At 72.7% G+C, this 26300-nt stretch overlaps 3 protein-coding genes across 3 annotated transcripts; 1 reads left to right on the top strand and 2 right to left on the bottom strand.

The window, feature by feature from the left end:
• Positions 1–73: 73 nt before the first annotated feature.
• Positions 74–10160, bottom strand: PRKCSH (PRKCSH beta subunit of glucosidase II). The gene is given in 19 exon segments (XM_064437319.1): positions 74–287; positions 424–564; positions 1154–1253; positions 1356–1430; positions 2115–2204; positions 2490–2559; positions 2970–3060; positions 3165–3242; positions 3244–3300; positions 3514–3600; positions 3733–3811; positions 3910–3997; positions 4568–4697; positions 5622–5739; positions 8080–8137; positions 8804–8899; positions 8994–9110; positions 9212–9319; positions 10025–10160. Coding segments are annotated over 17 exon segments (1563 nt in total). The 5' UTR covers positions 9306–9319; positions 10025–10160; the 3' UTR covers positions 74–287; positions 424–429.
• A 5923-nt stretch (positions 10161–16083) lies between these two features.
• LOC135310102 (basic proline-rich protein-like) lies at positions 16084–22148 on the top strand. The gene is made up of 7 exons (XM_064437123.1): positions 16084–16254; positions 18016–18145; positions 19543–19694; positions 21019–21106; positions 21219–21348; positions 21734–21912; positions 22001–22148. Exons 1-7 carry the CDS (start codon positions 16152–16154, stop codon positions 22146–22148), a joined length of 930 nt encoding a protein of 309 aa, XP_064293193.1. The 5' UTR covers positions 16084–16151.
• SWSAP1 (SWIM-type zinc finger 7 associated protein 1) lies at positions 21601–25692 on the bottom strand. Its single transcript, XM_064437318.1, has 2 exons — positions 24868–25692; positions 21601–24167 (listed from the first exon to the last, which is right to left on the bottom strand). Exons 1-2 carry the CDS (start codon positions 25090–25092, stop codon positions 23688–23690), a joined length of 705 nt encoding a protein of 234 aa, XP_064293388.1. The 5' UTR covers positions 25093–25692; the 3' UTR covers positions 21601–23687.
• Positions 25693–26300: the final 608 nt, after the last annotated feature.

Below are 26300 nucleotides of genomic sequence, written 5' to 3' on the forward strand. Positions count from 1 at the left end.
TTATTTTTATTTCTTGGTTTGGAGAGTGATGGAACTGTCTGACGCCACCCCCCCCGCCCCCCCATCACTACCTCCCCACACACCCCCCGCCCCACACCCCCCATGGGGACCCCCGGGCGGGGGGAGGATTCGGGTTTTATCGCCCGTGGACCCCCCCCCCCCGCCCCGGCTCAGTCGCAGTGTCCTGTGTGGGGTGTGTGACCCCCCCAAATCCCCCCCGCCCGAGGGGTCCTGGGCAGGGGGGGCGGGGGGCGCAGTTTCTTGAGGTCCTGGTAGCTCCCGCCGGGCTGTGGGAGAGGGAAAGTGAGGCAGGGACCGTGGTGTCACCCCCTCACCCAGGGAGAAGAGCACCCCGAGGGGCACCCAGGAGGGTGTGGGCGGGCAAGGGGGGGGGGTCCCTGTGGGGGGGGGAGTCGGTGGTACCCCAGGTCAGAGCTCGTCGTGGTCCTCGTGCGAGGGAGGCGTGTGACACGCCGCCGGCGTCACCAGCTCCATCAGGTACTCGCAGCGGCTGGGCTCCGTCGTGGCCGTCACCGCCGTCTCCGTCCCACAGGAGAGCTTCACCTGCGGGTGGGGGGGGGTCAGTGGGGGTCCGGGGCACCCCAAGGGGGCAGGGGACACCCTGAGGGCAAGGGGACCCACCCCCAGGGGCTGGGGGAGCTGAGGCACCCAGGGACAGGGACACCCCAGGGGACAGGGATGTGGGTCACACAGGAGGGGGCTGGGGACCCCCTCAGGTTGATGGGGCACCCCATGGGACACGGGGAGACCCCCAGAGGGGCTCCCCAGGGGATGTGGGTCACACAGGAGGCGGTGGGGACACCCTGGGTTGATGGGGCACCCCAGGGGGACACAAGGACACCCCAGGGGACACCCTGGGTTGATGGGGCACCCCAGGGGGACATGGGACCACCCCAGAGGGCTCAGGGTACACCCTGGGGGACACCCCAGATTGATGGGGCACCCCAAGGGGACACCCCGGTTTGATAGGGCACCCCAGGACACCCCACATTGATGGGGCAACACGGTGACACCACAGGGGACATAGAGGCATCCCAGCGGACACCCTGGGGGGACACCCCCGGGGACACCCTGGGTTGATGGGGTGCCCCCAGGGAGACACCCCAGGGGACACCCCGGAGAACCCCCTCACCGTGGTGGCCCGGTTGGGGCCCTGCCAACAGCCCGTCCCGTGCTCGTACTTCATGGCGCTGAAGCGATCGTGCTCGGGGCCGGCCCAGGCGCCCCACGTCCTGCGGGAGGGGGATGACACACACACACGTGAGGGGTGGGGGGACAGGGGACACGGGGGGGACAGTGACAGTGTCCCCAGGGGGGGTCTGGGGTCCCCTCACCCCAGGTTGGTCTCGGCGCCGCCGTGTTTGGGTTTCTGGGAGACGCGTTTGAAGGGGCAGAGGCGGTAGATGTACCTGGGTGGGGGGGGGGAAGCACGTGGTGTTGGGGGGGGAAGCACGTGGTGTTGGGGGGGGGTCACACGGGGGGGTCCACAGGGGGACCTCAACTCCCCCCGTGTCCCCCAGAACTGCCCTCACGTCCCCTGGCTCTGTCCCCAGTGTCCCCTGCTGTCAGCCCCCCCTGCAGAGCCCCCCAATGTCCCCACACCTGCTCCCCCAGCCCCCCCAATGACCCCCCCCCAGCCCCCCATGACACCCCCCCCAGTGTTCCCAGTGTCCCCACACCCGCTCCCCAGCACCCCCGAGCTGTGTGTCCCCCCCATGGTCTCTATAATCCCCCAGCCCCCCAATATCCCCCTTACCAGCCCCCAGTGACCCCCCCCCAGCATTCCCAGTGTGCCCACCCCTACTCCCCAGCACCCCCGCCTCTGTCCCCCCCAGCCCCCCAATATCCCCATTACCAGCCCCCAGTGACCCCCCCCAGTGTCCCTATACCCACTCCCCAACACCCCCAAACTGTGTGTGTCCCCCATATCCCCGTAACCCCCCCCATCCCCTCCTCGGTCCCCCAAAGTCCCCTGATGTCCCCTATACTTGGCCCCCCAAGATCTCCACCATGGCCCACCCCAACCCCCCGCTGTCCCCCGGCCCCCCCCACATGCTCTGCCCCCCCGAAGTTCCCCCAGTGCCCCCCCTCACTCGCTGGTGCTCAGCTCGTAGCACTGGCTGTACAGGTACGAGAACTCGCCCTGGGGGCCGAAGTCGAAGGCCAGCTCCTGCTCCAGGGCCCTGCCGGGATGGGGGGGGGGTCACAGTGGGGGGTCAGGGGCACCCCCAGACCACCCCAGAACCCCAGACCCCCCCCCCCCGCACTCTCACCCCAGGGGAAACTGAGGCACACAGTGCAAAGCTGACACAGGCTTTACGCATGTGGGGGGGTTTGGGGTGTCGTTCCCCCCCCCCCCCGGGGAGTTTTGGGGTGTCCCCCTGCACAATGGGAGGGGACAGAGGGTTCCAGGGTGCTCCCACCCTCCCCAAAAAGGGGGTCTCGGGGGTGCCAGGCCCCCGCCCCACCTGATGGACTCCTCGGCCTCCTTGAGGGCTCGCTCGGCCTCCTCCAGCTCCTCGCGGGCCTGCTGGGCAGCTGGGGGGGGTCGTGGGGCTGAGGGGGGGCCCCAAACTGGGAGCGGCCCCAGATCCCCACTGGGGAGGGGCGGGCAGGGGTCACCCCCCCACACGTCCTCCCAGCATTCATAAACCCACAGCCCCCCGAATCCCGTCCCAGCCCCCCCTTTCCTCCTAGACACCCCCCCAGACACTGCAGCCCCCCCCTTGATACACCCCAAGGCCCCCCTAAACAGCCCCGGGACACCCCAAAACCTCCCCTTGATGCCCCAACACCCACCCCAACACCCCCCCATGACACCCCCCTCCCCAAAATGCCCCAGAGACCCCCAAAGACCCCCTGGGACACCCCAAAACCTCCCCTTGATGCCCCAACACCCACCCCAACACCCCCCTCCCCAAAATCCCCCCGGGACCCCCCCCCAGTACCATCAATCAGGGCCTGAGTGGCAGCGTCGAAGGGGGGGGCCGGGGGGGTCTCCTCAGGACCCTTCTCCTCAGGGTGCTCCGGGGGGGGCACCTGGGGGGGGCAGCAGGCTCAGGAGGGGGGTCCCCAGGGCCCCCCAAAGCAGGGCGTAGGGTGGGGGTGCCCCCAGCTATGCTGCACCCCCTCCCCATGCACACCTTCAGCTCTTCCTCAGGGCCTTCGCTGTCCTCATCTTCCTCTTCAGCCTCTTCCTCTTCCTCCTCCTCCTCTTCCTCAGGGGGAGTCTCCTCCAGGGGGGTCTCGGGGGGGGGGTGGGGGGGGCTCGGCTTGGCCCTGAGCATTGGGGGGAGGGGGTCAGGCCCCCCAGACCCCTTACCCCCCACCTCAGTTTCCCCATAGGAACTTAAGGTAGGACCTACACAAATTCGGGAGGCAGCAACACCTCCTGCACCCCCAAAGCCCAGAGAATCCCCCCCAAAAGCCCAGAGGACCCCTGCCCAAGTTTTGGGGACCCCCCCAAGCTTTGGGGACCCCCCCAAGACCCACCTGGGGCCGGTAGCGTTGTTTGATGGTGGCCCAGAGGCGGTCGCGGAAGGTGGCGGCGTCCACTGGCGCCGGGTCCCCCAGCAATGCCTGGGTGGGGGGGGATATTTGGTGGGGTGGGGGGGCGTCATTTGAGGGGGGGTGTCCCCCTTACGGGCGCCTGGGTCCCCCCGGGGTCTGGGGAGGGGTCTGGGGGGTTGGGGGTGGGGCCGGGGGTCCCACCTGGGCCTCTTCCTCCGAGACGGCGCCGTCCCCGTCGGTGTCCAGCTCAGGGCGGGCGCGCAGCTCTGCCGCCGTCACCCTGGGGAGGGGGCGCGGGGTGAAGGGGGGTCCTGGGGGGGGTCCACGCCACCCCCAGACACACACTGGGGACCCCCCCGTGCCCCCCCCACAGCTCACCACCCGTCCCCGTCGGTGTCCAGCTCGGCGAAGGCCTCGTCCGCCCGCGCCGCCTCCTCCGCTGCCGCCGCTGCCGCGCGCTGCTCTGCTGGGGGGAGCCCGTGGGGGGTCCGGCCTCCGGGAGACCCCCACCCCCACCCATGGGACCAGGCCCCCAGGCCCCCCCACCACCCACCTACAGACACCCACGTGTCCAGGAGACACCCCTCCCACCCCCCCAGGGGACCCCCACGTCCAGGAGACTCCAACCCCCACCCATGGATCATCCAGGTACCCCCCACCCAAGGGATCCAGACATTGGGGTGCCCCCCACCCACGGGGACCCAAGTGTCCCCCACCCACAGGGAACTGGGCACCCCCACCCATGGGGACCCAGGGGTCCGGGAGCCCCTCACCCCGGGGTGGGGGCTCCGCAGATGTTGCAGGGTCCCCAGCTGTGTGTGTGTGGGGGTCCCCACGTTCAGGGTGGGGGCTCAAGTACTGGGGGTCCCCAGGTGTGTGCGTGGGATCCTCAGGTGCTGGGGAGGGTCCCCCAGGAACAAGGGGGTCCCCCAGGTGTTGGGGGGGTCCCCACATGCGCGGGGGGGGGGCCCAGGTGTGTGTGCGGGGGATCCCCAGGTGTTGGGGGGGGTCCCCAGGTGCCGGGGGGGTCCCGTACCCTCCCAGCGGCGCCGATGCTCCTCCTTGGCCGCCCGCTCGGGCCCCTCGGCCGCCTCCTTGGCTGCCCGCAGGGTCCCCACGCGCTGCTCCAGCCCCCGCCGCGCCTCCTGCAGCTCCGCCAGGCGCCCCTGTGGGGGGGTCAGCACCCCGAGACCCCCACGGCACCCCCAGAGCGCCCCCCGGCACCCCTGGAGCCCCACAGCATCCCAAGAAATCCCCAGCACCCCCAGGACCCTCCCTATCCCCCTGGGACCTCTGTGCACCCCAGGGGCCCCCCTACACCCCGGGGGTCCCCCCAATATCCACAAGGGGACCCCTGATACCCCTAAACCCCCCAGGACCCCCTCCATGCCTCAGGGGACCCCCGCATCCCCTTCCACACCCCCCAAGACCTCTGTGTTACTCCTACAGACCCCGGGAGTCCCCCCAGTATCCACAATGGACCCCCCAAAAGCTCCCCAAAACCTCAGTGTGTCCCCCCTTCCCCCCCAGGACCCCCTCCATCCCTTGGGGCACCCCCACATCCCCCTGGGACTCTTGCATGACTCCTATGCACCCCAAGGGCTCCTCTAGACTCCAGGGGTCCCCCCAATATCCACAAGAGGACCCCCAAGACCCCTACAAACCCCCCCGGACCTCTGCGTGACTCCTACGGACCCCAGGGGCTCCCCTCCACCCCCCCACACCCTGCAGGTCCCCCCAGTATCCGCCCCCCCAGACCCCCTCCATGCCTCAAGGGACCCCCACATCCCCCTCCACACCCCCCAAGAGCCTCTGTGTGACTCCTACACACGCCCAGGGGCCCACCCAGCCCCCCGGGGCCCCGCCCCCCCCGCCCCCCCGGGGCCCCGCCCCCCCCGCCCCCCCGCCCCCCCGGGCCCCGCCCCCCCCGGGGCCCCGCCCCCCCGGGGCCCCGCCCCCCCACCGGGCCCCGCCCCCCCACCGGGCCCCGCCCCCCCACCGGGCCCCGCCCCCCCACCGGGCCCCGCCCCCCCACCGGGCCCCGCCCCCCCACCGGGCCCCGCCCCCCCACCGGGCCCCGCCCCCGGCACCTGCTGCTGCTGGCGCGCGGCCGCCGCCTCCTGCGCCAGGCGCTGTTTGATGCGGGCGCCCTCGCGCGCGACCTCGGCCCGGCGCTGCAGCGCCTCGCGCTCCCGGCGGCCCAGCTCCCTGTGCCCAGCGACCCCCCAGTGACCCCCCAGTGCGCCCAGTGACCCCCCCGCGACCCCCCAGTGCGCCCAGCGACCCCCCAGTGACCCCCCAAGCCCAGCTCCCTGCGCCCAGCGACCCCCCAGTGACCCCCCAGTGCGCCCAGTGACCCCCCAGCGACCCCCCAGTGCGCCCAGCGACCCCCCAGTGACCCCCCAAGCCCAGCTCCCTGCGCCCAGCGACCCCCCAGTGACCCCCCAGTGCGCCCAGTGACCCCCCCGCGACCCCCCAGTGCGCCCAGTGACCCCCCAGCGACCCCCCAGTGCGCCCAGTGACCCCCCCGCGACCCCCCAGTGCGCCCAGTGACCCCCCAGCGACCCCCCAAGCCCAGCTCCCTGCGCCCAGCTCCCTGTGCCCAGTGACCCCCCAGTGCGCCCAGTGACCCCCCAAGCCCAGCTCCCTGCGCCCAGCGACCCCCCAGTGACCCCCCAGTGCGCCCAGTGACCCCCCAGCGACCCCCCAAGCCCAGCTCCCTGCGCCCAGCGACCCCCCAGTGACCCCCCAGTGCGCCCAGTGACCCCCCCGCGACCCCCCAGCGACCCCCCAAGCCCAGCTCCCTGCGCCCAGCGACCCCCCAGTGACCCCCCAGTGCGCCCAGTGACCCCCCAGCGACCCCCCAAGCCCAGCTCCCTGCGCCCAGCGACCCCCCAGTGACCCCCCAGTGCGCCCAGTGACCCCCCCGCGACCCCCCAGTGCGCCCAGTGACCCCCCCGCGACCCCCCAAGCCCAGCTCCCTGCGCCCAGCGACCCCCCAGTGACCCCCCAGTGCGCCCAGTGACCCCCCAGCGACCCCCCAGTGCGCCCAGTGACCCCCCCGCGACCCCCCAAGCCCAGCTCCCTGCGCCCAGCGACCCCCCAGTGACCCCCCAGTGCGCCCAGTGACCCCCCAGCGACCCCCCAGTGCGCCCAGTGACCCCCCCGCGACCCCCCAAGCCCAGCTCCCTGCGCCCAGCGACCCCCCAGTGACCCCCCAGTGCGCCCAGTGACCCCCCAGCGACCCCCCAGTGCGCCCAGTGACCCCCCCGCGACCCCCCAAGCCCAGCTCCCTGCGCCCAGCGACCCCCCAGTGACCCCCCAGTGCGCCCAGTGACCCCCCAGCGACCCCCCAGTGCGCCCAGTGACCCCCCAGCGACCCCCCAGTGCGCCCAGTGACCCCCCCGCGACCCCCCAAGCCCAGCTCCCTGCGCCCAGCGACCCCCCAGTGACCCCCCAGTGCGCCCAGTGACCCCCCAGCGACCCCCCAGTGCGCCCAGTGACCCCCCAGCGACCCCCCAGTGCGCCCAGTGACCCCCCCGCGACCCCCCAAGCCCAGCTCCCTGCGCCCAGCGACCCCCCAGTGACCCCCCAGTGCGCCCAGTGACCCCCCAGCGACCCCCCAGTGCGCCCAGTGACCCCCCAGCGACCCCCCAGTGCGCCCAGTGACCCCCCCGCGACCCCCCAAGCCCAGCTCCCTGCGCCCAGCGACCCCCCAGTGACCCCCCAGTGCGCCCAGTGACCCCCCCGCGACCCCCCAGTGCGCCCAGTGACCCCCCCGCGACCCCCCAAGCCCAGCTCCCTGCGCCCAGCGACCCCCCAGTGACCCCCCAGTGCGCCCAGTGACCCCCCACGACCCCCCAGCGACCCCCCAAGCCCAGCTCCCTGCGCCCAGCGACCCCCCAGCGACCCCCCAGCGCGCCCAGTGACCCCCCCGCGACCCCCCAAGCCCAGCTCCCTGCGCCCAGCGACCCCCCAGTGACCCCCCAGTGACCCCCCAGTGCGCCCAGTGACCCCCCACGACCCCCCAGCGACCCCCCAGCGCGCCCAGTGACCCCCCCGCGACCCCCCAGCGACCCCCCAGCGCGCCCAGTGACCCCCCCGCGACCCCCCAAGCCCAGCTCCCTGTGCCCAGCGACCCCCCAGTGACCCCCCAGTGCGCCCAGTGACCCCCCAGCGACCCCCCAGCGCGCCCAGTGACCCCCAGTGCACCCAGTGACACCCCAGCGTGCCCAGCGACCCCCAGCGACCCCCCAAGCCCAGCTCCCTGTGCCCAGTGACCCCCCTGTGCGCTCAGAGACCCCCCAGTGCGCCCCCAAGCCCAGCTCCCTGTGCCCAGTGACCTCCCAGTGCCGCCCAGTGACCCCCCAGTGACCCCCCCCAGAGCCAAGCTCCCCGCGCCCAGTGACCTCCCAGTGACCTCCAGTGCCAAGCTCCCTGCGGCACCAGCACCCAGTTCCTCCCAGTCCCTCCCAGAGACCCCTCCCAGTGCCCCCCAGTCCCCCCCAGAGACCCCTCCCAGTGCCCCCCAGTCCCTCCCAGGCTCACTTGCAGGTGTTCTCACAGGCAGCCCCACTGTCATACTCGTCGGTGGCATCGCAGCAATCTGGGGGGGCGGGGGGTGTTCAGCACCCCGGGGACCCCAAACCCCCCCCAAGACCTCCCGCAACAGCACAGACCCCCTTGGGGGACCCCCATCAGCACCCCCAGACACCAATACCCTCCTGGGTACCCCCCAAAACTTCCCACAGACCCCCACCTACTCTTTAGGACCCCCAAAACCTCCCCAGGGACCCCGACACCTCTCAGGGACCCCCAAGAGCCCCCCCAGGGATGCCCACCCACCACCTGGGACCCCCAAAACCTTCCCAGGGACCCCCAAAACTTGCCATGGACCTGAGGGATCCCCAAAAGCCACCCACAGACCCCCACTCACTGCCTGGGACCCCCCAGAAGCCCCCCCGGGACCCTTACCCACCCCCTGGGACCCCCCAAAGCCCACCCAGGGACCCCAATATCTCTCAGGGACACCAAAGAGCCCCCCTGGGAGCCCAACCCACCCATTGGTTCACCCAGAAACCTCCCCAGGGCCCCCCATACCTCCCACAGACCCCAAGAGCCCCCCCCACAGGGACCTCCCAAAACCTCCTGGGGGATGCCAAAATCCCCCTAGGGACCCTGACCCACTCTCTGGGACACCCAGAAACCTCCCCAGGGACCCAGAACCCCCCCCAGGGACCCCCCTAAACCCCCCCAGGGACCCCCGACCCACCGCAGACGCCGTCATTGACGTGGGCTGAGGGGATGTTCTGGGGCCGGTACCCGGCGTTGGTGCAGTGGAAGCGGCCGTTGGGACACGCCGCCGTCCCTGCGGGGGGACACAGGACACAGGGTGTGGGGGTGGGGTGTCAGGAACACCTGGGTGCCCACCTAAGGGTCCTCTGTGGCCGGGGGGGGCTCACCAGGCTCATCGGAGCCGTCACGACAGTCGCAATAGTCGTCGTTGACCCAGGCGAAGGCAATGGTGGCGGAGCCGTCCAGGCACGTAAAGGGCTTCGATGCCTCGTAGAAGTGGTGGTCTGGGGAGGGGGGGCGGGATGCGGGTGGGGAGAGGGCTCAGGGGTGTGGGGGCCCAGGGTTTGGGGGGGCCCCCGCCGCATCCCCCTGCCCCGGCACTCACTGGAGAGGGAGACGCCGCGGGGCCGCATCACCTCCACGGCACCCAGCAGCGCCGGCGGCACCAGCAGCAGCATCAGCAGCAGCGGCAGCAGCATGGTGGGGCGGGGGGCTGGGGGCTGCCGTCAGCCCTCTGCCCCCCACAGACCCCCTATAGGGGCTGCCACGCCCCCTTAGGTATCTCCCCACCCCACAGCCCCCACAGTGGCCCTATACACCCCCTACAGACCCCCTATAGGGGCTGCCACGCCCCCTTAGACGTCTGCCCATCCCACGGTCCCCCAAGGAACCCTACGGCCCCCTCAGTGCCCCTGTAGAGCCCCAGACCCCTACAGCCCGCCCCGGGCTCTACAGGCCCCCCCGACCCCTATAGGCCCCGCTGGACTCCCCATAGCCCCCCCGGGGCCCCTATAGAGCCCCCAGACCCCTACAGCCCCCCCCGCCTCTACAGGCCCCCCTGAACTCCCCACAGCACCCCCCCCACACACAGGACCCCTACAGACCCCCCCAGCAGCACACCCAGGTCCCCTGGAGACGCTTCGCACCCCCAACCCCCGGTCCCATATAGACACCCCCGGACCCCCCAGCGATGCCCTCAGGCCTCCCACCATTCCATATACAGCCCCCAGATCCCTCTATAGACCCATCGCGTCCCCTATAGGCCGCCAGGGTCCCCGCTAGGGCCTCCTATAGACCCCTCAGACCCCCTATATATTGCCCAAGACCCGCTGACGCCCGCCAGGCCCCCTATAGGCCCGTTATAGGTTCCCCCGGCCCCCCACAGGCCCCCCGGACCCCCCCAAGACACCGCCGGTACCGCGGGGGGGAGGTCCGCGCGCGGCCGGAAGCGGGCGCACACGGCGGAAGCGGAAGCGGCCCAGTGGGAACTTCCTGCCGGGCCGCGAGGGGAGAACCAGCGCGTCCGGCCGCCGCCGCCATCTTGGGTGTGGCGGCCCCGCCGGCCCGCCCGTCCCTCCCGGGGGCCGCCATCTTGGGAGCGGCGGGGCGGCCAATGGGCGGCCGAGCGTCCGGGCGCCATGGCGACGGGTGGGCGGGACCAAGGAGGCGTCCGGAGCCGGGGTGGCACGTGCGTGCGGGGTGGGGGGGGTTTGGGGGGTCCTGGGAGGGGGGGATGGGTGCCAAAGGCCCCCGAGGGGTTCGGGGCGGGGGAACTGAGGGACGGGGGGTGGGGGCTGTTCGAGGGGGCCGGGGGCCGCTGACACCGCCCCCGCACCCCCGTGACCCCCCCCCGCACCCTCCCATGACCCTGTGACCCCCGGTGACCCCCCGACCCCTGCGACCTCCCATCCCCTGCCGTGTGACTCCCCACGACCCCCCCATCACCCTGTCGTGTCCCATCCCCCCCCCACGTGACCCCACTGGGACCCTCCCATGACCTCATAACTGGTGCCATGACCCTGTGACCCCCCCGTGACCCCCCGTGACCCCCCGTGACCCCCCGTGACCCCCCGTGACCCCGCAGGCTGAGGTGACGCGGCTGGATCTGCTGTGCCTGGGGGGGGGGCAGTGGGGTCAGGGGTCACGGGGGGTCATGAGAGATCCTGGGTGGGGGGGGGATGCGGTCAGGGGTCACAGGGTCGGGTAGGAGGGTCATGGGGGTCACAGGAGGTCACGGGGGTCGGGGGGCTTGGGGTGCACGTGCCCACCTGACCCCTCCCCCCAGCGGGTGCAGCGGCGACGCTCGGACACCCTGAGCCCCGCCTGTGCCCTGGGGGGGCCCGCCCCCCCAACCGCTGGGGCAGGGGTGACCCCCCCGAGGGTGGGACCCCCCCCGCCCCCGGGGGTCCCCGGCCCCCCCAGCAGGTGGGCGGTGGGTGCCCGGTGCCCCAGGGGAGGGGGGGAGGGTCAGCCTGGCGGGTCCCCACGGTGGGTGGCTCAGCAGGTCCCACCCCCACGGCCCGAGGCTCCGGGGTGTCCCTGTGTCCCCACACCCCGTGTCCTCGTGTCCTCACGTCCCCGTGTCCCCACAGCGGGTGGCCCAACTGATTCCCATCCCCCCGTCCCCCCGTCCCCCCGTCCCCCCGTCCCCCCGTCCCGCCGTCCCCCCGTCCCCGTCCCCCCGTCCCCCCGTCCCCCCGTCCCGCCGTCCCCCCGTCCCCGTCCCCCCGTCCCCCCGTCCCCCTGTCCCCCCGTCCCCCTGTCCCGCCGTCCCCCCGTCCCCCCGTCCCCCTGTCCCCCCGTCCCGCCGTCCCCCCGTCCCCCCGTCCCGCCGTCCCCCCGTCCCCCGTCCCCCCGTCCCCCTGTCCCCCCGTCCCGCCGTCCCCCCGTCCCCCCGTCCCCCCGTCCCCCCGTCCCCCCGTCCCGCCGTCCCCCCATCCCCCCGTCCCCCTGTCCCGCCGTCCCCCCGTCCCCCCGTCCCGCCGTCCCCCCATCCCCCCGTCCCCCTGTCCCGCCGTCCCCCCGTCCCCCCGTCCCGCCGTCCCCCCATCCCCCCGTCCCCCTGTCCCCCCGTCCCGCCGTCCCCCCGTCCCCCCGTCCCCCGTCCCCCCGTCCCCCCGTCCCGCCGTCCCCCGTCCCCCCGTCCCCCCGTCCCCCTGTCCCCCCGTCCCGCCGTCCCCCCGTCCCCCCGTCCCCCCGTCCCGCCGTCCCCCCGTCCCCCCGTCCCCCTGTCCCGCCGTCCCCCCGTCCCCCCGTCCCGCCGTCCCCCCATCCCCCCGTCCCCCTGTCCCGCCGTCCCCCCGTCCCCCCGTCCCGCCGTCCCCCCGTCCCCCCGTCCCCCCGTCCCCCCGTCCCCCCGTCCCCCGTCCCCCCGTCCCCCCGTCCCGCCGTCCCGCCGTCCCGCCGTCCCGCCGTCCCCCGTCCCCCCGTCCCCCCGTCCCCCCGTTCCCCCGTCCCGCCGTCCCCCCGTCCCCCGTCCCCCCGTCCCGCCGTCCCCCCGTCCCCCCGTCCCCCCGTCCCCCCGTCCCGCCGTCCCCCGTCCCCCCGTCCCCCCGTCCCCCCGTCCCCCTGTCCCCCCGTCCCGCCGTCCCCCGTCCCCCCGTCCCCCCGTCCCGCCGTCCCCCCGTCCCCCCGTCCCCCCGTCCCCCCGTCCCCCTGTCCCGCCGTCCCCCCGTCCCCCCGTCCCCCGTCCCGCCGTCCCCCCGTCCCCCCGTCCCCCCGTCCCCCCGTCCCGCCGTCCCCCCGTCCCGCCGTCCCCGTCCCCCCGTCCCCCCGTCCCCCCGTCCCGCCGTCCCCCCGTCCCCCCGTCCCCCCGTCCCCCCGTCCCGCCGTCCCCCCGTCCCCCCGTCCCCCCGTCCCCCCGTCCCGCCGTCCCCCCCGTCCCCCCGTCCCGCCGTCCCCCCGTCCCCCCGTCCCGCCGTCCCGCCGTCCCCCCGTCCCCCCGTCCCCCCGTCCCCCCGTCCCGCCGTCCCCCCGTCCCCCCGTCCCGCCATCCCCCTGTCCCCCTGTCCCGCCGTCCCCCCGTCCCCCCGTCCCCCCGTCCCGCCGTCCCCCCGTCCCCCCGTCCCCCCGTCCCGCCGTCCCCCCGTCCCCCGTCCCCCCGTCCCCCCGTCCCCCCGTCCCCCGTCCCCCTGTCCCCCTGTCCCCCCGTCCCCCCGTCCCCCCGTCCCCCCGTCCCGCCGTCCCCCCGTCCCCCCGTCCCCCCGTCCCCCTGTCCCCCCGTCCCCCGTCCCCCCGTCCCCCCGTCCCCCCGTCCCGCCGTCCCCCCGTCCCCCCGTCCCCCCGTCCCCCCGTCCCCACACCAGTGTCCCCGTGGCAGCGGGTGGCCCGGCAGGTCCCTGTGCCCAAGCCCTGTGTCCCCACGGGGGTGGCCTGGTGGCTCCCCGTGTCCCCATGGGTGTCCCCATGTCCCTCTGTCCCATCCCCACAGTGTCCCCATGCCCCTTGCTGTCCCCATGGTGTCCCCGTGCTGTCCCCACACTGTCCCCACACCCCCTGCTCTCCCCACAGTCTCCCCACGTCCCACGCCCCACGCTGTCCCCACAGGGCCCCCACACTGTCCCTGTGCTGGCCCCACAGTGTCCCCACGCTGTCCCCGCACCATCCCCACGCTGTCCCCACACTGTCCCCACGCTGTCCCTGTGCTGTCCCCACAGTGTCCCTGTGCTGTCCCCACAGTGTCCCCACAGTGTCCCTGTGCTGTCCCCACGCTGTCCCCAGTGTCCCCACGCTGTCCCTGTGCTGTCCCCACAGTGTCCCCACAGTGTCCCTGTGCTGTCCCCACGCTGTCCCCAGTGTCCCCACGCTGTCCCTGTGCTGTCCCCACGCTGTCCCCACAGTGTCCCTGTGCTGTCCCCACGCTGTCCCCAGTGTCCCCACACTGTCCCTGTGCTGTCCCCACACCGTCCCCACAGTGTCCCTGTGCTGTCCCCACGCTGTCCCCAGTGTCCCCACACTGTCCCTGTGCTGTCCCCACACCGTCCCCACAGTGTCCCTGTGCTGTCCCCACGCTGTCCCCAGTGTCCCCACACTGTCCCTGTGCTGTCCCCACACTGTCCCCAGTGTCCCCACGCTGTCCCTGTGCTGTCCCCACACTGTCCCCAGTGTCCCCACACTGTCCCTGTGCTGTCCCCACACTGTCCCCAGTGTCCCCACGCTGTCCCTGTGCTGTCCCCACGCTGTCCCCACACTGTCCCTGTGCTGTCCCCACGCTGTCCCCACAGTGTCCCTGTGCTGTCCCCACGCTGTCCCCAGTGTCCCCACGCTGTCCCTGTGCTGTCCCCACGCTGTCCCCACAGTGTCCCTGTGCTGTCCCCACACTGTCCCCACACTGTCCCTGTGCTGTCCCCACGCTGTCCCCAGTGTCCCCACGCTGTCCCTGTGCTGTCCCCACACTGTCCCTGTGCTGTCCCCACGCTGTCCCCAGTGTCCCCACGCTGTCCCTGTGCTGTCCCCATGCTGTCCCCACAGTGTCCCTGTGCTGTCCCCACGCTGTCCCCAGTGTCCCCACGCTGTCCCTGTGCTGTCCCCACGCTGTCCCCACAGTGTCCCTGTGCTGTCCCCACGCTGTCCCCAGTGTCCCCACGCTGTCCCTGTGCTGTCCCCACACTGTCCCCACAGTGTCCCTGTGCTGTCCCCACACCCCACGCTGTCCCCACGGGGAGATGGTGGCCCCGGTGGCGGTGGCCCGCCGGGAGGTGGCGGCACTGTGGGAGCGGCTGCACCTCGGCCCGGGGGGGCCACGGGTGGGGTGAGCTGGGGGGGGCGCCTGGGAGGGGGCACCCCTGGGTGGGGGCGCTCTGGGGGGCCATGGGGGTTGTGAGGGGGCGGGGGGGGGTCATGGGGGACCTTGGGGAGGGGTTGAGGGCCTGGCGGTGTCTGAGGGCCACAGGGCAGTGGGGCAGCTGTGGGGTAGCCATTGGGCGGCCATGGGGCAGGTGTGGGACGGCTGTGGGGCGGCCGTGGGGCTGATGGTGGGTCCTGCGGAGGAAGGGGCCGCCCCCCCCGCCGGGGCCCCCCTGTTCTGCGCCACCATCAAGCACCAATCGCGGCTGATCCTGGAGGGGCGGGGCAGGGCCCCCCAGTATCCCCCAGTGCCCCCCCAGTGCCTCCCAGTATCCCCCAGTGCCTCCCAGTATCCTCCAGTGCCTCCCAGTACCCCCAGTATCTCCCAGTGCCTCCCAGTATCCCCCAGTATCCTCCAGTGCCTCCCAGTACCCCCAGTATCTCCCAGTGCCTCCCAGTATCCCCCACTGCCCCCCCAGTGCCTCCCAGTATCCTCCAGTGCCTCCCAGTACCCCCAGTATCTCCCAGTGCCTCCCAGTATCCCCCAGTGCCCCCCCAGTGCCTCCCAGTATCCTCCAGTACCTCCCAGTGCCTCCCAGTATCCCCCAGTGCCCCCCCAGTGCCTCCCAGTATCCCCCAGTGCTACCCCAGCACCACCCCAGTGCCACCCCCAGCTTCTCCCATATCCCCCAGTGACCCCCCCAGGAGCTCCCAGTATCCTCCAGTGCTCCCCCAGCCCCTCCCAGTACCCACCACTGCTTTCCCAGTTATTCCCAGTATCCCCTAGTGCTCTCCCAGTGTCCCCCCAGTAGCTCCCAGTATCCTCCAGTGCCTCCCAGCGCCTCCCAGTATCCCCCAGTAGCTCCCAGTATCCCCCAGTAGCTCCCAGTATCCTCCAGTGCTTCCCAGCGCCTCCCAGTATCCCCCCAGTAGCTCCCAGTATCCCCGAGTAGCTCCCAGTATCCCCCCAGTAGCTCCCAGTATCCTCCAGTGCTTCCCAGTGCCTCCCAGTATCCCCCAGTAGCTCCCAGTATCCCCCAGTAGCTCCCAGTATCCTCCAGTGCTTCCCAGCGCCTCCCAGTATCCCCCCAGTAGCTCCCAGTATCCCCGAGTAGCTCCCAGTATCCCCCCAGTAGCTCCCAGTATCCTCCAGTGCCCTCTCCAGTGCCTCCCAGTATCCCCCAGTAGCTCCCAGTATCCTCCAGTGCTTCCCAGCGCCTCCCAGTATCCCCCAGTAGCTCCCAGTATCCTCCAGTGCTTCCCAGCGCCTCCCAGTATCCCCCAGTAGCTTCCAGTATCCCCCAGTAGCTCCCAGTATCCTCCAGTGCTTCCCAGCGCCTCCCAGTATCCCCCAGTAGCTCCCAGTATCCCTCAGTGCCCTCTCCAGTAGCTCCCAGTGCCGCGCGTATCCCATCAAAGCCCCCCCTCCCCCCCCCCGGCTCTGCCTCATCTCTGGGGGTCGCAGAGGGGGACGGGGGGGGGGGGTTCCTGTGAGGACCCAGGCGTCCGGCCCGCCCCTCCCCCCATCCCATCACCGCCCCTCCCCCATCCCATAACCACCCCACCCCTCCCCCCCCCGGCCCTTATCTGCCCCTCGCAGCCCCGGGGGGGGGTGGGGGGTGGGGGAGGGGGGCTGGCGCCGCGCCAGGGCCCCGCCCGGACGCCTGGGTGCCCCCCCCCGGGGGGGGAGGGGCGGGGCGAGCCTTATCGGGGGGGTGGGGGCGGGGGGGCAGCAGCACCCAGAGCGGCACCCACCCGCCATGGCGGGCCCCGGGGTGCTGCTGGCGCTGGGGGTGCTCCTGGCGCGCGCCCGGGGGGGGTCGGGGGGCGCCCCCCCTCCCCCCGGCGACTTCGAGGTGGAAGGTAAGGGGAGGGGGCGCGGGGGGGGCGTGAGACGGGGGAGGGGCGCTTGTGCGGGGGGAGGGGCTGGGGGGGTTTGTGTGAGCCCGTGGGCGATCCCTGTGTGCGACCCCTCCGTGTGAACCCCTCGTGCAAACCCCTCGTGCAAAACCCCTCGGGCAACATCGCCGTGCAAACTGCGTGTGCAACCCCCGCATGCAAACCCTGTACGACGTCCCCCCTCGTGCAAAGTCCCCCTCGTGCAAAACCCCTCGTGCAACATCGCCGTGCAAACTGCTTGTGCAACCCCCTTGTGCAAACCTTGTACAATGTCCCCCCTCGTGCAAAGTCCCCCTCGTGCAAAACCCCCTTGTGCAACCCCGTGCCACCCCTTCACGCAACGTCTCCTGTTGTGAACCCCTCGTGCAAACGCCCTGTACAATGTCCCCCCTCATGCAAATCCCTTGTGCAACGTCGCTATGCAAACTGCTTGTGCAACCCCCCCCCGTGCAAACCCCCTGTGCTGCCCCCCCGTGCAATGTCCCCCTCACGCAAATCCCTCGTGCAGAGCCCCAACGCAACCCCCTCGTGCAACCCCCTTGTGCGACGTCACCGTGTGAACCGCTCATGCAACCCCCCCTGTGCGACCCCCTTGTGCAACCCCCCCCCCGTGCGACCCCCTTGTGCAACCCCCCCTGTGCAACCCCCTTGTGCAACCCCCCCCGTGCGACCCCCTTGTGCAACCCCCCCCTGTGTGACCCCCTTCTGCAACCCCCCCTGTGTGACCCCCTTCTGCAACCCCCCCCGTGCGACCCCCTTGTGCAACCCCCCCCTGTGCGACCCCCTTGTGCAACCCCCCCGTGCGACCCCCTTGTGCAACCCCCCCGTGCAACCCCCTTGTGCAACCCCCCCCGTGCGACCCCCTTGTGCAACCCCCCCTGTGTGACCCCCTTCTGCAACCCCCCCCTGTGCGACCCCCTTGTGCAACCCCCCTGTGCGACCCCCTTCTGCAACCCCCCCCGTGCGACCCCCTTGTGCAACCCCCCCGTGCGACCCCCTTGTGCAACCCCCCCGTGCAACCCCCTTGTGCAACCCCCCCGTGCGACCCCCTTGTGCAACCCCCCCCGTGCGACCCCCTTCTGCAACCCCCCCCTGTGCGACCCCCTTCTGCAACCCCCCCGTGCGACCCCCTTGTGCAACCCCCCTGTGCAACCCCCCCGTGCGACCCCCTTGTGCAACCCCCCCCTGTGCGACCCCCTTCTGCAACCCCCCCCTGTGCGACCCCCTTCTGCAACCCCCCCGTGCGACCCCCTTGTGCAACCCCCCTGTGCAACCCCCCCGTGCGACCCCCTTGTGCAACCCCCTCCGTGCGACCCCCTTGTGCAACCCCCCCCTGTGCGACCCCCTTGTGCAACCCCCCCCTGTGCGACCCCCTTGTGCAACCCCCTCCGTGCGACCCCCTTGTGCAACCCCCCCGTGCGACCCCCTTGTGCAACCCCCCCCGTGTGACCCCCTTGTGCAACCCCCTCCGTGCGACCCCCTTGTGCAACCCCCCCCGCGACCCCCTTGTGCAACCCCCCCCGTGCGACCCCCTTGTGCAACCCCCTCCGTGCGACCCCCTTGTGCAACCCCCCCCGCGACCCCCTTGTGCAACCCCCCCGTGCGACCCCCTTGTGCAACCCCCCCCGTGCGACCCCCTTGTGCAACCCCCCCGTGCGACCCCCTTGTGCAACCCCCCCCGTGCGACCCCCCCGTGCGACCCCCCGGTGACCCCGTGACCCACAGCGGGGGTGCTGCTGGCGGAGGAGCCGCTGGACCCCAAGTGCTTCTCGCGGCGGCTGCACGACCTGACGTGCTTCTGGGAGAGCGACGCCCCCCCGGAGCCCGGCGCCTTCCGCCTCCAGTACCGCTTCGAGTGCGTGACCTCTGACCCCTGACCCCTGACCCCGTACTGTTTCGAGTGCGTGACCTCTGACCCCTGACCCCGTATCGCTTTGAGTGCCTGACCCCTGACCCCAGTACCACCTCAAGTGCATGACCCCTGACCCCTCACCCCTGACCCCAGTACTCCCTCGAGTGCGTGACCCTTCGCCCCAACCTCTGACCTCTCACCTCTGACCCCTCACCCCCTGGTACCACCTCAAGTGACCCCTGACCCCCAGCTCCCACCCTGACCCCAACCCCCACCCGACAGGACCCCAACCCCTGCCGTGACCCCTGACCCCTGCGCCCTCTGACCCCTGTGCCCCCCGACCTTGGCACCCCCAGTGCCCAATCCCTGCCCTTTGACCCCACTGACCCCTGACCCCACCGCCCGGTGACCCCTGCCCCTGGTGACCTCTGACCCTTGCCCTTTACCCCCAGTGCCCCCCAACCCCGACACCCCCACCTTTTGCCCCCACTGATCCCCACCTGCAATGTCACCTGACCCCTGACCCCTGACCCCAGGCAGGAGCCCTGGCCGGACTGTGCCCGCGCCCCCTGACCCCTGACCCCTGACCCCAGACAGGAGCCCTGGCAGGACTGTGCCCGCGCCCCCTGACCCCTGACCCCTGACCCCTGACCCCAGGCAGGAGCCCTGGCCGGACTGTGCCCGCGCCCCCTGACCCCTGACCCCTGACCCCAGGCAGGAGCCCTGGCAGGACTGTGCCCGCGCCCCCTGACCCCTGACCCCTGACCCCAGACAGGAGCCCTGGCAGGACTGTGCCCGCGCCCCCTGACCCCTGACCCCTGACCCCTGACCCCAGGCAGGAGCCCTGGCCGGACTGTGCCCGCGCCCCCTGACCCCTGACCCCTGACCCCAGGCAGGAGCCCTGGCAGGACTGTGGGCTGGCGGCCGCCCGCACGCGCCGCAACCGCTCGCGCTTCTGGTGCTTCCTCCCCCCGCCGCCACCGTCCTCTTCGTCCCGCTGGAGCTGCGGGTGCTGCCGCCCCCCCCCGCCCCCCCCCTGCACCAGCGCACCCTCTTCATCGACCAAGTCGGTACGGGGGGGGCCGGGGGGGGGCGGGGGTTTGGGGGGCCAGGGGCAGCCATGCCTTGGGGGTCCAGAGGGACCGAGGCCATCGGGGGGGACACACACACGCTTTGGGGGTGCTCAGGGGGACTTGGGGGGCCCCTGGGGACTGGGGGTCCCCAAGGGATGGGGGGGGACGCAGATGGTTTGGGGGGGGGGCACGGGGGTTGGGGGGCCTTGGAGGACCCAGCCACTGGGGGGACAGGGGATGCCAGGGGGGTTTGGGGGGGACGCCGGGAGACACTGGGGGGGCCTGCGGGCACCTGGGGCCCCCCCTCACTCCCTGCTCCCCCCCCAGTGCTGCTGGGCCCCCCCGAGAACGTGTCAGTGGGGCCGGGGGGGGCGCGGGGGCAGCTCTGCGTGCGCTGGCAGCCCCCCCCCAACCGCTACCTGGAGTCCAGCCTGGCCTACGAGCTGGCCCTGCAGGCGCCGGGGCTGCCCCCCCGCACGGTGGGGATCGGGGGGATCCGGGGATCGGGGGGGGGATCTGGGGGGTCGGAGGGTCCCAGCACATGGGGATGGGGGAGCCCCCTGTGGGCGCCGGGGTGATGCAGCCCTGGGGATCCAGCGGGTCCTGGGGTCCCGGGGGGATCTGGTGCCTCTCAGGAGGGATTGGGGGACCCAGTGGGAGGGGGGTGGGATCAGGTGGGTCCCGGGGGGAGGGATATCCAGTGGGTCCAGAGTGGAGATCCAGTGGTCCAGGAGGGAGGGGGATGGGATCTGGTGGGTCCTGGGGGCTGGAGTCCCAGCAGCCGCGGAGGGGATCTGGCAGGTCCCAGGGGGTGGGGGTGGGGCATCCGGCAGGTCCCAGGGCAGGGGTCCCAGGGGAGGGGGGCTGGGGGATCCAGTGGGTCCCAGGGAGGGGGCTGGAGGGAATCCAGCGGGGGCTGGGGGGTGATCTGGTGGGTCCCAGGGGGTGGGGGGCTGGGGGATCCAGTGGGTCCCAGGGGAGGGGGCTGGGGGGAATCCAGCGGGGGCTGGGGGTGATCTGGTGGGTCCCAGGGGGTGGGGGTGGGGATCTGGTGGGTCCCAGGGGGTGGGGGTGGGGATCCGGCGGGTCCCAGGGCAGGGGTCCCAGGGGCTGGGGGGGATCCGGCGGGTCCCAGGGCAGGGGTCCCGTCCCAGCGCTGACCCCCCCAGGTGGGGGGTGGCGGCGGGGCGGCGGGAGCAGCGGGTGGGGGCCCTGCGGGGCAGCACCCCCTACAGCGTCCGCCTGCGCGCCCGCCCCGACGGCCTCAGCTACGGCGGCTTCTGGAGCCCCTGGTCCCCCCCCGCCACCGCCGTCACCCCCCCGGTGAGCGGGGCACGGAGGGGGACAGGGGGATATGGGGGGACAGGGGGAATTGGGGGCACGGGGGTGGGGGGCCAACACCCCCTGTGTGAGGACGGGGAGGATGTGGGGGGGACCTGGGGGGACAGGGCAGATGTGGGGGGGGACAGGGGGGATGTGGAGGGGGGACAGGGGGGAGGTGTGGGGAACGTGGGGGATCTGGGGGGACAGGGAGGACATGGGGGACTGGGAGGGATATGGGGGGATGTGGGGGAGATGTGGGGGGGACAAGGGGGGGACGGGGGGTCGTGGGGGGGGACAGGGGACACAGGGATGGGATCCATGACCCCCTGAGTGGGGACACAGGGGCACATGGGGGGACTTAGGGGGGACCCGGGGGCACATGGGACTGTGGGGGGCCACACCACAGCCCTCAGCCCCGCGGGGGGGGGGTCGGGGGGGGTCCAGGGGACTGACCCCGTCCCACCCCCCCCGGCCCCCCAGACATGGACCCGGTGACGCTGGGGCTGTCCTGCCTGCTGGCCCTGCTGCTCCTGGGCCTGGGGCTGCTCGGCCTCCTGGGCCACCGCAGGTATGGGGGCGCGGGGGGGCACTGGGAGGTGCAGGGGGGGCAGCGGGGGGCGCTGGGGGTGTTGGGGGGCCGGGGGGGCCGTGGCGGTGTGTGGCAGGCCGCTGTCCCGCAGGCTGCTGCAGGAGAAGCTGTGGCCGCCGGTGCCGGGCCCCGAGCGGGAGTTCGAGGGGCTCTTCAGCGCCTACGGTGGAATTTCCAGGTGGGGGGGCCGGGGGGAACCGGGGGGGCTGGGGGCACGGGGGGTCGGGGGGGGCATGGGGGGCATGGGATCCTGGGGGGGTCATAGTCACTGGGAGGGTAACGGGGGGCTATTGTAGGTTCTACCCCAATGGGGGGTGTTGAGGGGAACTTTGGGGGGGGTCACCGCAAAGGGTGGGTGTTTGGGGGGTCTCATCCCAAGGAGAGGTGTCTCGGGGGGGGTTACCCCAAAGCGAGGGGTGCTTGGGTGGGCCCTACCCCAAAGGCAGGGGGTGTTTGGGGGGTCCTACCCCAATGCAGGGGTGTCTGGGGGGGGTTACCCCAAAGGGGGGATGCTTGGGGGAGGTCCTACCCTAAAAAGGTGTGTTTGGGGGGGCACTGGGGGGGGTCACCTCCCCCCCGGAGGTGCCTGACCCTGTGCCCCCCCAGCTGTGGCTGTGCCAGGGGGTGGGGGCTCCCTGGGCCCCCCCCGGCGGAGCCCCCGAGGCCGAGGAGCTGCCCAGTGCCGTGGAGGAGGTGGGGCCCCCCCTGGGCAAGGGTCCCCCCACGGAGGGGTCCCACCCCACCGCCACCCCGCCCCCCGGCCCCTCGCCCGCCTCCAGCTTCGAGTACACCCTCTTCGACCCTGGCTCGGCCCTGCTCTGCCCCCGCGGGGCCCCCCCGGCAGCCCCCTGCCCCGGGGGCCCCCCCCGGCAGCCCCCCGCCCCGCGGGCCCTATGCCAACCTGGCCCCCCACAAAGGGCCCCCCCCCGACGGGACCAGCAGCGATGGGGACCCCCTCGCGCTGGGCCCCCCCACCCCGGCCCCCCCCACCCCGGCCCCCCCCTACGTGCTCTGCTCCTAACGGGGGGGAGGGGCTGGGGGCACCCCCGCAGCGGGGGCGGGGGGACGCAGGAAGGGGCCGCGTCACTTTGATGTCACGCACGGAGACGCCGCGACGGGGGCGATGCATCACGGGGAACGTGTCACCCTGATGTCACGCGGAGAGGCCGTGACGTCACGACAGCGGGGGCATGTCATACTGCGATACCGAGACATCGTGGCGGAGGGGACGTGTCATACTGATGTCACGTGGAGGCACCATGACATCATGGCAGAGGGGACGTGTCACAGAGATGCCATGACAGCATGACAGAGGAGATACGTCACAGCAATGTCATATGGAGATGCCGTGACGTCACGACAGAGGGAACATGTCATACTAATGTCACGTGAAGGCGCCATGACATCATGGTGGAGGGGACTTGTCTCATGGAGATGCCGTGACATCACGACAGAGGGGATGCATCACAGCGATGTCGTATGGAGATGCCATGACATCACGACAAAGGGGATATGTCATACTGATGTCATGTGGAGGCACCCTGACATCGTGGTGGAGGGGACATGTCACATGGAGACACCGTGACACCACGACGGACGGGATGCGTCAGAGTGATGTCACACAGAGGCTCTGTGACGTCACGACAGAGGGAACGCATCGCAGCAATGTCGCACAGAGGCACCGTGACACCACGACACGGGGGAGGTGTCACAGTGATGTCACGCGGAGATGCTATGACATCATGACAGAGGGGACGCGTCACGGCAACGTCAGACAGACACGCCGCAGCACGAGGGCACGCGTCGCCTCGTGGCACAGCAAGACGGAGCGGCCATGACACACGGACACATTGCGACACCCCGACGGAGGGGACGCGTCACACTCGACGTCACACGGAGACACCGTGACTTCCCGCCAGCGGGGACGCATCACACGGGGATGCCGTCACACCGCGGCAGAGAGGCTGCGTCACAGTGACGTCACATGGAGGCGCGGCGACGTCACGGCAGAGGGGCCGCGACGCGGGGAGACGGCGCAGAGGGAACACGTCCCACCGGGACCCCGGTGACACGGGGGGGGGCCCCCCTCGCACGGGGACCGTCCCCGTGGTTGTGCGTCCCCGGAGGTGGGAGGACACGGGGGTCACCCCCTCCCCCACGGGGGCACCCAATTGTGTGTGTTTTGGGGTTTTGTTTTGGTTTTAATTCCTTGGGTTGTTTTTTTTTTTTTACAATAAAGCAGCACTGGGCCCCACCGGACACCTCGGTCCCTCTGGGCGGGGTGCGGGGTGCTCCGCCGGACGCCTGGGTCCCCTCCCACCCCGGGGGGGCTGATAAGGCTTATCAGTGCTCCCCAGGTGCCAGGCAGGGCTCTGGGGGGGCCCATGGTGGGGGGCACCTGACGCCCGGGGCCCCTTTCACTGTCCGTGGCCCCAAGGTCCAGGAGCGGCGTCACCCTTGGGTGGTGGCCAGGATCCCCCCGGCGTCCGCGTCACCCTGACGTCCACCGTGGGGGCTCTGGGTCACCCCCTTTTGGGGGGGCTGGTGGTGGCGTCCAGGCTCAGCCCCAAGCTTCGTCACTGTCCTCGTCCCCATCGGGATGGGCGTCCTCGTCCCCCTCGCTGTCCCCGGCGTCGGCGGGGGCCACGCGGAGCTGCCCGTGGGGGCTGAAGTGGAGGTGCCAGCAGCGAGGGGGGGCCCCAGGGCAGGCGAGGCGGGCACAGAGGTGAAGTGGGACCCCGGGCACGGGGCGCAGGCGACACTCGGCGGGGAAGTAGCGCCGCAGGGCCGGCAGGACGTGGGGGCCGGGAGGGGGCAGGCATAGGGAGGCCAGGACCTGGGCGGGGGGCCGGGGGGGCCCGGGGGAGCGGGCAGCCTCCAGCAGCAGGGCAGCCAGGCGGGCGAGTGCCCCCGGGGCCCCCCCCAAGTACCGCTCCAGCCCGTCCAGCAGCAGCAGCCCGGGGGGCCGGGGCCAGGCCCCCACTGCCCCCAGCTCCCGCCCCAGCGCCCCCAGGGATGGGGGGTACCGCAGCTCCAGCCGCTGGGGGGGCGGGGGGGCGTCAGGCCACGCCCCTCAGCGCCAGACCACGCCCCCTCACCTACACCACCACCCCTCCATGCGCGCGCACACACAGAACCCCCCTCCCCAGGGCAGCATGGCTGGGGGTCAGCCAGAGCCCCGCCCGCTGCTTAAGGCCCCTCCCACATGCGGCAAGCCCCGCCCCCTGCGCCTCATGCCCCCATCAGACAGCTCAGCCAGAAGCCCCGCCCCCGACAGGCCCCGCCCCACACGCACTACACCCCGCCCACCACCCCACCCTTGCAAACTGCCCACATTCAGAGTCACGCCCCCGCCTCAGGCCACGCCCACACACAACACCCCGCCCCATGGTGGTCACCGAGAGACCTGCTGCCGCCATAGACCCCGCCCCCACGCACTACGCCCCGCCCCCGACACAATTCCCAGCAAGCCCCGCCCCCACACGCCCCATCCCGCCCTCCAGCAAGCCCCGCCCCCCATGCCCCGCCCCCGGCAGTTCTCATCCAGAAGCCCCGCCCACAGCAGCGGCAGTCCCAGCCAGCCCCGCCCACACACGTCCCGCCCCTCCAGCAAACACCGCCCACATGCAGAGCCCCGCACAGACGCACGCCCCCCGCCCCCTCGCAGGAAACCACGCCCCCACGCAGAGCACCGCCCCCTTCACGGCACCCCGCCCCCGCCGCCGCCGGCGCCCCCTCACCTGCAGCGCCCGCCGGTCGTTGCCGTCGCCGCCGCCTGGAAGCCGCGGGAGCGCGCTGGGCGCCAAGAAGAGAACGCGGGGCCCGTCGCCGCCCCCCGCCAGTGCCGCCCGCAGCAGCAGCGCCGTCCGGCCCGAGCCCGCCGGGCCCAGCACCAGCGCCGGCACCGGCTCCGCCGCCGGCACCGCCGGCACCGAGCCCAGCGCCCGCTCCAGCGCCGCCGCCATCGCGCCCCCGGCCCGAACCGCGGAACCCGCTCCCCGGATGGCGGCCAATCGAGTGAGCGTCCGCCGCCCACCGCGGCCCAGCCAATCGGGAGGGAGCTTCCCTCAGCGCCTCTCCCGCCCACCGCGGCCGGCGAGCATCTCAGCCAACCAGAAGGCAGTTTACCTCAGCGCAGCTCCCGCCCACGGCGGCCGGCACGCGCGTCGCAGCCAATCGGGAGGGAGCTTCCCTCAGCGCCGCTCCCGCCCGTCGCGGCCGGCTCGCGCGCGCCTCAGCCCACCGGGGGCGTGGCGCAACAACCCGCCCTCCCCCGCTCCCTATTGGCCGCTCGGGCCGCCAATCCACCGCCGTCCCGTCTCCTAATGAGATTCAGCTCTCCGCCCCTTTACGCGCCGCCAGGCCAATGGAGAGGCTGTGGCCGGCCGGGGGGCGAGGCCAGGCGGGGCAGGGGTGAGTGGCGGCCGGAGCTGTCAGTCACCCTCGCGCTGCCCCGGCAACGCGTTGCCTGGCGACGGGGGGCGGGGCGGAGGGGGGGGGAGCGTGAGGGGCGGTGAATCGCACACGCGTGTGCAAAGGCTCGTGCGCCGCCCCCTGCGCGTGCAAGGGCGCCGCCCGGTGCACGCGCCGACCCCCCCCCCACGTGCAAAGGTCGTGTTTCCCCCCCCCCCCGGCCGTGCACGCGCTGACCGTGCTCACGTGCGCATGCAGTCGTGCAACGGCCACGTGTAAAGGCCTCGTGCAAAGGCCTCGCGCACGGCGCGGTGCACGCGGGGAGCTGTGCACGCACCCCCCCCCCGTGCTCTCTTGCACACACGCACCCACGTGTGCGCACCCACGTGATCTGGGCTCGCCCGCCGCCCTGGGGATGGCAGGGGTGCACGAGGGTCTCACGAGGCCGTATGAGGATGCACGAGGGGTTGCACAAGGGTCATACAAGGGTGCACAAGGGTTGCATGAGGCTGCACGAAGAAGTATGAGGATGCACGAGGGTTGCACCAGGATGCACGAGGGTCATGTGAGGGTGCAGGAGGGCCAAATGAGGGTGCATGAGGCCGCACGAGGATGCACGAGGGTCGCACGCGGGTCATACAAGGGTGCACAAGGGTGGCACAGGGGTCACAGGAGGCCTCCCCGGGCTGCACGAGGCCGTGGGGCCAGGATGCACGAGGGGTCATGGGGACTCGTGGCGGGGTCGCGGGGGGGGTGGCGG

This window comes from Phalacrocorax carbo, chromosome 30 (genome assembly GCF_963921805.1).
Source record: "Phalacrocorax carbo chromosome 30, bPhaCar2.1, whole genome shotgun sequence".
In the NCBI taxonomy this organism is placed as follows: domain Eukaryota; kingdom Metazoa; phylum Chordata; class Aves; order Suliformes; family Phalacrocoracidae; genus Phalacrocorax; species Phalacrocorax carbo.